Source organism: Salvelinus sp. IW2-2015, linkage group LG20 (assembly GCF_002910315.2).
Source record: "Salvelinus sp. IW2-2015 linkage group LG20, ASM291031v2, whole genome shotgun sequence".
Lineage (NCBI taxonomy): Eukaryota > Metazoa > Chordata > Actinopteri > Salmoniformes > Salmonidae > Salvelinus > Salvelinus sp. IW2-2015.
In genome coordinates this window covers 36,537,044-36,548,837 of record NC_036860.1, presented here as the reverse complement: position 1 = coordinate 36,548,837, position 11,794 = coordinate 36,537,044, and the positions used below count along the sequence as shown (strand labels likewise).

General features: G+C 41.5%; 1 protein-coding gene across 5 annotated transcripts; it reads right to left on the bottom strand.

Moving 5' to 3' along the window:
- Nucleotides 1-3,936: 3,936 nt before the first annotated feature.
- Nucleotides 3,937-11,246, bottom strand: LOC111982128 (inactive peptidyl-prolyl cis-trans isomerase FKBP6-like). 5 transcript variants are annotated; one of them, XM_024013703.2, is made up of 9 exons: nucleotides 10,994-11,246; nucleotides 10,379-10,496; nucleotides 9,032-9,121; nucleotides 8,757-8,959; nucleotides 8,372-8,491; nucleotides 6,700-6,897; nucleotides 6,082-6,191; nucleotides 5,928-6,002; nucleotides 3,937-4,207 (listed from the first exon to the last, which is right to left on the bottom strand). In XM_024013703.2, the coding sequence occupies exons 1-8, from the start codon at nucleotides 11,063-11,065 to the stop codon at nucleotides 5,930-5,932; spliced, it is 984 nt and encodes a 327-aa protein (XP_023869471.1). In that variant the 5' UTR covers nucleotides 11,066-11,246; the 3' UTR covers nucleotides 3,937-4,207; nucleotides 5,928-5,929. The 5 variants fall into 5 exon arrangements, with proteins under 5 accessions (XP_023869471.1, XP_023869472.1, XP_023869474.1 ...); XM_024013704.2 differs by lacking the exon at nucleotides 6,082-6,191 and having other exon boundaries at nucleotides 6,665-6,897; XM_024013706.2 differs by lacking the exon at nucleotides 6,082-6,191 and having other exon boundaries at nucleotides 6,705-6,897.
- Nucleotides 11,247-11,794: the final 548 nt, after the last annotated feature.

The following is an 11,794-nucleotide window of genomic DNA, read 5'->3' as shown; positions in this document are numbered from 1 at the left end:
CTTAGGATGCCAACAAAGAAAACAAAACCCCTCCATTCATTCAACAAGCCTAAAATATCCAGTATTTAATTTKAAATCAAATGCAATTACGACCCAAGGAAAACAGGGTTTGGTTCAACTCAGCTTCAGAACCCTGAGTAAGACAAACTTTCCATTCAGCCCTCTGCAAAACAGCCTTTTAGGAACTGAAAAGGGGCTTGTCTGACGATCACCTCCAATTCTGGTGTGAGTGAGTAAGAGTGTCCACAGTTCATAAAGGCAGCCTTATATGGTCTGACCTCTTGCTGAACTTGTCAGAATGGACACAGTCACAACCCATGCATGACTGTAGAGCAACCTAAATGAGAGTGGGTTCGCACCACCACAGGTTAATGTCATGGATGCAAATATTTTCACAACAGACAAGAACAAAAAAACACCACGCACAAAATACCCACATCCAAAGCCTTAAGTCCAAAAGACCGAGTACAAAGCCTAGTGTTCCTCCTTGATCACTCAGAGACAAGCGCTTCAGATACTTCAGAGGACATTTTAGTGGTTATACTTCCCAAAACCTCTAACTAATCCCCAGAATCCTTCCTCGACAACACTCCTCCTCCACCGGTCATTACTCCGACTATTCTCACCAAACAGAAAGTATGCATCAACCCAAAATAATTACTCWAAGCCATATTATTTGGTAGGAATATACAGTACATTAGAAATACTGCACTTTCCATACAAGGTAAATGGACAGAATCACTCCACTGCATTTCAGATGCTGATTGAATCACGCTCAAAACGCTCAGTCATTTTTTATTAAAGACTATTCTGTAAACATTACTCAACAGCATTCATGGATTATAAACAAATGTGGTAGCTCACCCTCTAACATAAATACATCTTAAAGTAGCATAACTTTGCGATTGGACAGACTTTTGAAAGTCATGCTAAAGTGAATTTGGATGAGTCCTGATTCAAATAAGCCTGCACTCATCCAGTCAATAGGACAGGCACACCGGGGGGGTGACAACTCAAATGMCAGGCAGAGTATATCCCTGAAATGGAACTGAACAGCAAGAGAGTGAGAAATAAGGGTTGAAGTTTTTGTAGCTCCAAGCCTGAGACATGTGGACCATACCAACAGCATAGCACTGAACCCTGGCCTTCGGTCCTCCCAGATAGGCCCATASCTGTGCATGAGCTGAGCAGGATTGTGGACAGATGTGCATTGTCTCGGTCTTGCATCTGCGTATGATACTGCTACGCAACAGAAAAACATTGAATTTGTGAGTGCTGGAAGTCTATTGTTAAAAGGTGACAATGTAACTGGCAACACCCATTCCACATTTAGCCTGAAGTTTTTTCAAACCACAATTTACAAAGCATCAACWACATTTAAATGATCTCATCCTAGTTAGTGTTGTTGAGAATCTAACCCACAGAGGAGTGACTCTCCACAAGATCTTCCCACCCCATTTCAAATGCCTGATTACATTATAAAACGGGTTGTCTTCAACCTGCACCAATGACTATAGACCTAGACATTTACTAAATGAGCGGCTCTAGCCTTTTAGACAAGACTTCATTGACTTGACTCCTTCAGCAGTAAAAACAGCATGGTTTCCCTTCCAATCATATTACAGAGTAATTGGAATGGCTCTGGGTCCACTATAATGATGGAGCCATCTCACGAACAGCGACCACTTTAAACAAACACTGGATGGGAGAGTTTCTCTGCTTAACACGTGGTTAAAAAGCCAATTTTGTTTTTGCTGAAGGTCTCCGACAAAGATCCTGGCTGAGGCACACTCGCTAAACACACATGGCACGCTCGCTCTTGGACGACGACGGTAGACGGAAGCCACATTGCCGGGCGCTCTGCGGACAATCCCGCCCCACGCCCAGCCTAGCGGAACAGGTCAACATCTAGGATGAATCTCAGGTCTCATGTGGCTTCCTCCCTTTTTTCCCCTAATCCCAACTACACAGATCTGAAAACACAGGTTAAAGCAATAGGGTGGATACCCTAAAGCAGGGGTGTCAAAGTCAAATGGACGGAGGGCCAAAATAAAAATTTAGCTTACAAGCCCGAGGGTCCGACTGTTGAATGTTCATTGAAAAATTTTTTAAATGAGGCCTATAGTCTAAGTGACCTAATTGAACCTACTGAAATACCTAAAAAATATACCAACTTGATCAGATAACATAAAGAATATTTTCTTACTGGCTCTGTCAGGTATCTATTACATTTTCAACAGACACAAAAGACAAATTTCCTTATATAAAACTCTGTACATATTCTGTTTTTGATCCGGTGTTTCGATTTCATAATGTCCGTTCAGAATTATACTCGCTTTCGTACCCTGCCACACCCTCTCTCCACACAGACAAAGAACACACGCAGTTTTCAGCTACCCTCCGTGCAAACATAACTCCGACTCCTCAGTTGTTTGAAACCTCGGTTCTCAGTGTGTCACACTTGCCGATTTTGCATTTCTTTGATTGGGGTATCTGCAAGTTATTTTAACTGTGATGCTGACCGGACTGCTGTGCAATAAATATATAGAATGAAAGCAGGCCTAACTGCTCGTTGCGTCACCAGTGTTGCATTGTGCGGAAAATGTAGATATTGGTATGCGATGTACAAAGTATCTGCGGCGCTGCCGGCATTGCCTGCGGTCTGCGGGCCGGTCTAGATATAATCAAGATCATCCCAGGGGCCGTAAAAAACCTTCTCGCGGGCCGGATGTGGCCCGCGGGCCTTGACTCTGACATATATGCCCTAAAGGAATGCGCATGCACTTGTCCAGTTCTTTCACACCAGTGTAAATGAAGGAAACAAAATGAGAGGAAGGTAGGGAGACACTTGACTTTTGAGCTGCACCCTTCAAGTTCCTCAGCGCTTGGGGAGTGGGTACTGACAAGGCAACCTGCATGGCAGGGAAGCAGAGATGAGTAAAAAGGGMCCCTAGTGAAAGGCCTAGCCCTGGGCTACAGGATGTGGTGAAGGGCTAAATAACAGGAGATGCCGTTCCCACTTCACACTGCGCGCGCATCTTACACCAAACAACCACCAAGACTCTTTTCGGTCTGTCAGATTGTGTAAAAAATGAATTATTATTATTATAATATTTTTTTTATCCACCAGACCACCATCGAATCAAGCGCCACAGCTCTTTTCAAAAACTCATCCGATCTTAGAAAAAGGGCCACATGTGAACTATAGTCTGTAAATGTAAATGTAGTCCGCTTAAAGATATTTCTCATCTATGGCTTCTGAAACCGTCAGGTTAATTTGGTAAATGAAGTGATAATGCTCAGCCATGGTGAATGCCCAGAGTTGTGTCATTCTTTCCAGTGCTTACATACTGGGAACACTGGATGTTAACCGACAGAGCGGAGTGAACAGACTCACTGGCCACCATGGCAAACAAGTTCTACCAATAGTAGAACCTTTTCATTTTATACAAATATACAGATGTGTGTCCGGCTTTATGGGAGCTTCTAGAAGTACATTTTGTTGCCCCCAACACTAAATACATCATTAACTTGTGCGAGTACATGAGAGTTATGATTGATTGAGAGCCAAATACAATCAGGCAGAAGATCCAATTATGATTTCATGAGTTTGGCTATGACTGTCAAAACCAGGCTGATTTAATGCCGCTGTCTGCATAATGAAACAGCAAAATCAATAATTGTAACATTTAATTTGTTGAACAGGAATGCCTAAAAGCTACTCCTAGTGTGGCTGACGAGTTTGTCAATGGTATCAAGAGATGTAAATAAAAAATCTGCCTTGTAAAACCAGCATGTTATTCCAACTGGATTCCACGAACAATGTCCTCAAATTCAGGTTTCCCCAGAAATGCATTGTATTGATCGTTTTTCTGAGAATTGCTTGAATCACTGGGAGAATATGTTTATTCAGACAAGTAAGACAAGATAACGGTATGTTTTGGAAAGAGGCTTTACTTCTTGAATATATCTCAATAAACAACCATGGCCCCTGAAAATATTGTAAGATGAACACAAAAATACATTTTTTCACTCTATAATTTCACTCTGTMTCCAACTGCAGTTGGATTTGGTGTACAGAATAGCTTTCTACATTTTGGTACATTATGAACAAAAACACTTGAAATAAAAGTTAATATATCTACATATTGTAGTGAGGCTTGTGAGAGTCTTTGGTGTTGACTTGAAGTTTCACATACACCATCACCTGCAACAGAATGAATCCAAAATTTAGCTCCAGACACTGCTCTTTTCACACACTTCTGGAACACAAGCAGGGCAGATCCCACCGTGTGATACAGGGAGGATACCTCAGCTGAACTGGAGTGTGCTCAAGCTCTTTGAAGAGCACCCAGAGCATGTAGTTAACATGATTCCCAAATTACCCTCTGAAGCCTTTGATCTTAAGAGAGCGCTGCCACTTGAAGCTGAAAGAGCAAGCAGAGGCCTTTCTGCACTGCTGCCATTTTCTGCTGCGCCGGGCATTTTATGTACAAGTGTCTGGAACATATGCATATTTATGTACCTCTGGAAAAAAACATGTTCCCGACAAATCACACTCGAGATTCAGTCTGTCATCGTGTTGAGTATAGATAACTGCAATTTCTCTTTATGTGAGCTGCCAGTGGATCTCATGTTGCATCTTCCAATTCCACATGAGCTCTCTAAGCCCATAGCACACTATCATGGCCATTACGCTTCTTAGCACCATTAACTCACTTCTCACTAGAAGTTATCGCTGTAAATATCCATACCCTAAAAACAAGGTGGATGTCTAGTCGTCTACAACACTGAGCTATAAAATACAAAATCTGACATTGTGTTTATATATATATATATATATACACACACACACACACACACCATTCAAAAGGTTGGGGTCACTTAGAAATGTCCTTGTTTTTGACAGAAAAGCAATTTTTTTTTAAAAATCACATCAAATTGATCAGAAATACAGTGTAGACATTGTTAATGTTGTAAATGACCATTGTAGCTGGTATTGTCAGATTTTTTATGGAATATCTACATAGGCGTACAGAGACCCATTTTCAGCGAACATCACTCCTGTGTTCCAATGGCACGTTGTGTTAGCTAATCCAAGTTTATCATTTTAAAAGGCTAATTGATCATTAGAAAACCCTTTTGCAATTAATTAAAATGATAAACTTGGATTAACTAACATAACGTGCCATTGGAACACAGGAGTGATGTTAGCTGATAATGGGCCTCTGTACGCCTATGTAGATATTCCATAAAAATCAGCTGTTTCCAGCTACAATGGTCATTTACAACATTAACAGTGTCTAAACTGTATTTATGATCAATTTGATGTCAATTAAAAYATGGACAAAAATATATGCTTTTCATTAAAAAAAAAAGCACATGTTGTGGTGGGGGTATTTCAGCTTGGACGCACAGTGAATATCTATCGTGCATGATCAGATACTAAATCAGGATAGAATTCCAATGCAATACAGGGCATGTCTAAGGCATCTCTACCAACCACTATAAACCAACACACGCTACTAAAAATCACTCAAAATGATACAAATCAAATTCAAATATATTGCACTAAAGCCTGTAATAATGGTCACCTACTTTCGTTAAAAATAGACAAACTGTATACAGCCAGGAACATGGAAATATGACAATACAAATATGACATTAAAACCCACTAGATTGGGTTGTCCTAGATGTGCACCGATGGAACATTATCTCTTACTAAAACGGAGTGAAAAGGGGCAACTATGTGAACTGGATACCAATAGTAAGATATGTACTGTATGTGGCAATCATCAATCAATGCTTTTGGATTGCATTGTTCCTACAGCGCCCTCCTGCGGCTAGCACAGGAATAACTACCACAGAGTGGAAACGGATGGASCCATTTACATGACAAAGGACACACTCGCTAACAAACATGTCACCTTCACTTCTTCACAAAGTCAGCAAACATCTTGGAGCACAGCTCTTTCTCTTTGTCCAAACAGTCCTTGTAGTGTCTGCAAAAAGAACAATATTTTAGTTGAGTCATGTGTCGCAAGGGTGAAAAAACAATGAATGTCAGGACTATTATCTTACATGGCAAGCTTCCTTAGGAGATTGTTGATGTCGACGTCAAAAGGTTTGTTGGCCTGAGCCATCGTGAGGTAATCCTGGGCTTTCTCATAGTCAAACAACTCCAAATAGGCCTGAGGAAAACCCTCTGGTTGAAACATCTGTAGGAAGATCTCAATTGCATACACCATCGTACTCTCTCCTTGTCTCCTTCTCAAAAACCCATTGGAGGAGAAGGTAAGAGGGGAGGGACCTCTGGCTTTCTCCTCCAATGGGTTTTGAGAATGAGACAAGGAGAGAGGACGCTAGGAGAATACAATTGAGATCTTCCCTGTGACTGATTCTTTCCACAAGTGAGCTTTCACCAAACATGCAAAACTCAAATGTGTGAAAAAGGGAACATGTACGTTTTAGGATCATTTTCAGACGCTATTAATGCAAGGTTATCCATTAAACATATGGTCATACTAACTACACCACCTGAAAGATTTATTTTCTTACTAAATAAAGATAACATTTGTGTGGATCCCCTTCAGCTCACCTATATTTCATATCCATAGGCCAAACCATGATGCCAAAAACAATCACATATATGGTAGGCACACACATGAATATAAATTCACCCCGCCCTGAGGGTCTGACCTGACCACAGCGGAACAGAGCCTTGGTGTTGTTGGGGTCGATCTTCAGGGCCTTGTGGCCGTACTCCAGGGCTTTCAGGGGCCTGTCCAGGCGGAGCTGGGTCAACGACAGGTTGAGGTAGATGGGCAGCTGCCCCGCCACAATGCTCCTCTTCTCCTCCTCGTCCTCCGCCTTCCGATTCCCCAGCAGAGTGACCGCCTGGCCAGACATATGGAGAGGTTGTACAGTTGAAGTCGGAAGTTTACATACACTTAAGTTGGAGTCATTAAAACTTGTTTTTCAACCACTCCACATATTTCTTGTTAACAAACTATAGTTTTGGCAAGTCGGTTAGGACATCTACTGTGTGCATGACACAAGTAATTTTTCCAACAATTGTTTACAGATAGATCACTGTATCACAATTCCAGTGGGTCWGAAGTTTACATACACTAAGTTGACTGTGCCTTTAAACAGCTTGAAAAATTCCAGAAAATGATGACATGGCTTTAGAAGCTTCTGATAGGCTAATTGACATCATTTGACAAAGATTGTTATTTTTGGAGAAATTTCCTCTGGTCTGATGAAAAAAAAACAGAACTGTTTGGRCATAATGACCATCGTTATGTTTGGAGGAAAAAGGGGGATGCTTGCAAGCCGAAGAACACRATCCCAACCGTGAAGCACGGGGGTGGCAGCATCATGTTGTGGGGGTGCTTTGCTGCAGGAGGGACTGGTGCATCTCACAAAATAGATGGCATCATGAGGTAGGAAAATTATATGGATATATTTAAGCAACATCTCAAGATATCAGTCAGGAAGTTAAAGCTTGGTTGCAAACAGGTCTTCCAAATAGACAATGACCCCAAGCATACTTCCAAAGTTTTGGCAAAATGGCTTAGGGGCAACAAAGTCAAGGTATTGGAATGGCCATCACAAAGCCCTGAACTCAATCCTATAGAACTGAAAAAAGCATGTGCAAGCAAGGAGGCCTACAAACCTGACTCAGTTACAACAGCTCTGTCAGAAGGAATGGGCCAAAATTCACCCAACTTATTGTGGGAAGCTTGTGGAAGGCTACCCTGAAACGTTTGACCCAAGTTAAACAATTTAAAGGCAATGCTACCAAATACTAATTGAGTGCATGTAAACTTCTGACCCACTGGGAATTTGATGAAAGAAATAAAAGCTGAAATAAATCATTCTCTCTACTATTATTCTGGCATTTCACATTCTTAAAATAAAGTGGTGATCCTAACTGACCTAAGACATGGAATTTTTACTAGGATTAAATGTCAGGAATTGTGAAAAACTGAGTTGAAATGTATTTGGCTAAGGTGTATGTAAACCTCCGACTTCAACTGTACGTATACATCAATACGTAGAAAGTTTATCACAAAGTTCACACAAAGTTTACACTTGTACGCACACAGTAGTGCGTGTACACACTAAACGCACTCATACACACAACAGTGTGCTTGTCAAATATCACACACACGGCAGTGTGCTTATGAAACTCAACACTTACGACAGGGAACCAACACTTAAGCATCACCATCACCCCTCTCATTCATTCACATACATGGAAAGTTGAAGTGATGCTTCATCATAAAATAATGCTGAAACTAAAATGAAGGGGCTCATTCGAGGACATAACATTTAGGACGTGACTGACGCGTTTTTCTGGCGCTACCTGCTTGTAGCGATCTTTGGCGTCCTCGAAGCGACTGTGGTTGAAGCAGCGGTTGCCAAAGCTGCGCTCTGTGTCGACCACGTTGAGGAGCATGGACAGAGGAGCCGTGTTCTGCTCCTCCTGGCGGAACAGAGGGGTTTGGGAGCAACAAAGTCACAACTAATCCCCAGTAAGCAGAGATGCATGACCAGAAATAGACCCTTCAGAAAAATGGCACAACCGCAACATGTTTCTGCATCTCTATTTAACCCAATAACATATCTTAGCTCCTTCCACTAGGTAGGTTGACATTATCTGTTACAAAAAAAACCTGGTCCTGGACGTTATCGCCACCAACCTTGAGAGATACCGCCCTGACTAAATAAAAGGCTCCTAGTGTCCTCACCGGACTCATTGCGAAGAACTCATCCACTTCGGCCGAGTCGAGGAAGTCGAGGACCTGCACCTCGTAGAGCACAGTGGCTACAGGAGGAATGAGTGGAGGGCAACCCATCGCTCCATAGGCGTACTCAGGCAGGAAGAGAAAACGAGAGAACTCTCCCTTCCTCATGGTCAGAATACCAAGCTCAAGGCCACACAGAGTCACGTCTGTAAGGTAAGATGTTTATGAAGCCACATATGAAAACCAGTTATCTACGAGTGCCATAGGCTATAGCTTACCTCTTCCAAGCTTCATCATTCGAGGGTACTTCAGATGGCTGGTGGTCTCAAATGGTCGGTCAGAGTACTCCAAAAATCCAGAGAAATGGACTGAAGGAATATTAGCAGGGGTTCAAATCGGCACAAAAAACATATGGTGTGTCCCTAAGGCGTGATTGATTGCATTTTGTCCCAATAAATATACAATACATATGCTTTTGGCTACATTGTAACGTAGGGCGCTACAACCTTTTCTAGCATGAGGCTTCATTGAAAAAATTAAACATGTTGCGAGCCAGAAAAATAATTCTAGCTGTCAAAGAGGCACATTGTTCTTCTCTCCCCTGCAACTCTTCCCCAGGTCAGTAGTTGACATGAGAAAGTACTGCACTGTTTTCCCAAATTATGTTCTCTCAGTTTTATCTTTCCAGGTTTTAGATACTTACATTTTTACTCTCAAAATTACAATTGTTCATAGAGAAACAACAAAATGAAATGTTCTGAGTCCATGTCAATTGCTAAATCACATTAGAATACTACTTTTTTAGGTCTGGAATAAAACTAACAAATATATTTTTCTGTGTAATTCCCCTTTAATTGTGCATCTAGAAAGTGAGAAATGTGCCGGTCTAGAGAAGGTTCTGTACTGCTGCTGCTCATTTCATGGCAAAGTTAATAATAGATACAAATGATATACCTCCTCATGATATACACTACCGTTCAAAAGTTTGGGGTCACTAGAAATGTCKTTGTTTTTGAAAGAAACAATGTCTACACTGTATTTCTGATAAATTTGGTGGTATTTTAATGGACAAAAAAAATAGCTTTTCTATCAAAAACAAGGACATTTCTAAGTGACCCCAAACTTTTTAATGGTAGTGTACTTCTGCCAGGTTAGCATGCATTTAATTGAGAAGGTTTTGGAGAAAGTATTTCTGTCAACCCACAAGATGGTTATCACATCAACTGGATACACACAGAGTGACAGAGAAATGTGCGCACCACACAGACAGACGGGGGCATAATTGCTGGAAATGAATTGTCAGATATTGTGTTAGGTTTGGCTTTTTAAGAAGCCCCCCTCGCGTGTAGATTGTTTTTGCCCTAGCACTACACAGCTGATTAAATAACCAACTCATTATCAAGCTTTGATTATTTGAATCAGCTGTGTAGCGCTAGGGCACACCCCCTGGATTAGATAGTAGCTGGGAGCTTGCAGTGTCTGATACTGGTCAAATTGCATATACTTTCAGAATTGTTTGGCAAGCTACTCATAGGTGGGCTACGAACTACTGGTAGCTCACAATTGACCTCTTGGAGACCCCTGTTGTAAGGGAACCTAAAGAAAGGAGTATTCTATGAAGGTACTTGACACAGATGAATCTCTTGGTACTGGTGGGCCTTCTCCAGGTTGGACCACTTCCTTCAGGATCCCTCCATCGCCCAGGATGTCCTGCATCTGCTGGCCGAGGCGGTGGAAAGGGCTCTGACAACAATAGACACAAGTTTTAAAGTTGACACCATCCCTGACCCTTAGTTGATTGTTTTCAACCCTTCTTAAAAATTGTTTAACAAAAGGGCACAAAAAAACCGAGTTGTCAAAACACCGTTTTATATTTTAGATAAATAGCTAGTTGAAAATAAATTCTGCAAGGTGGCACATGGAGCAAAAATTATTTGGCGTGACAGAGATCAAGCTCGCAAGGCTGCAGCAGCACAATATATTTGGCTAGTCTTTGCTAGTTAGCTTGCTAGCGAGAAAACTACGCACACAGATTTCTATACATTTATTTAATACAACTTAAAGTGTAACCAATCCTCAATAGATTGGTGTATGAAACCTCCCTATTGATATGAAGGTGTGAAGTTTAGCAAATAACTGTTAACATGTGAGATCACATGATGCAGCTAACTCGCTGGCGATAACTAGCGCTAGCCAGAGCCATATTTTGACACTGGCTAGCCTCACATTCATCTCTTTACCGGAGTACGTGCCAGCGCGTTGGGATCCATAAACTGCTGAATTCTGGTCGACAGTCCGTTTGCTGACATCATTTCATCGAAAGATGATTGCAAATTTCAATTACACTGTGCTAGCATTTAACTCTATAAATAATGTAGGTAGCTTGCCGGGACAGATTTCCCACAACGAATGTAGCCAGAGGGTCATTAGGGTCACCACACGTGAGGCTCAACAGAGATTCCGGTCACAGATTTTCTAAACCCAGAGGCGTAACATCCTATAACTTCCGGGAACTTTTGCGAAGCAGACCAGACTGGATTTCGGGGTTTGAGAAGTTAATGAGAGCATTTAAAAAARATTCCTTAGTTAATTGTCTTGAAATCTAATGGCACAACCTATCTAAGTAGTTGAACATGGTTTTACTCCATTCTCGTGAAATGACAAACTGACACATTTGCAATTTCGTCAAAAACAACTTTATAATGGAYTGACGTTGATTTGACGGCCTGCATATGCACAGTTCGGTGACTTTTAGACCCGATGACGTGATTCTACGCATAAATTTAGCTTGCCAACGTCGCCGTGATTCGCGATCTGGGATTTCTTCAAACTGTACTGTCTTTGTTGTGGATTGCCTCTTTGGGTGCACTGATGCATTGCTATACGGAATCATTGGGATGTCACCCCATTGAAATTGACAGATTTAGTGCAGGGAGGGACATCCCAAGGATCACTGACCTTTTGACATTATTCAATCACAACCGGAAAACCATTAAGCGGTTGACATCTCCTTTTGCACAATTCTTATTTTTAGAGGTTTT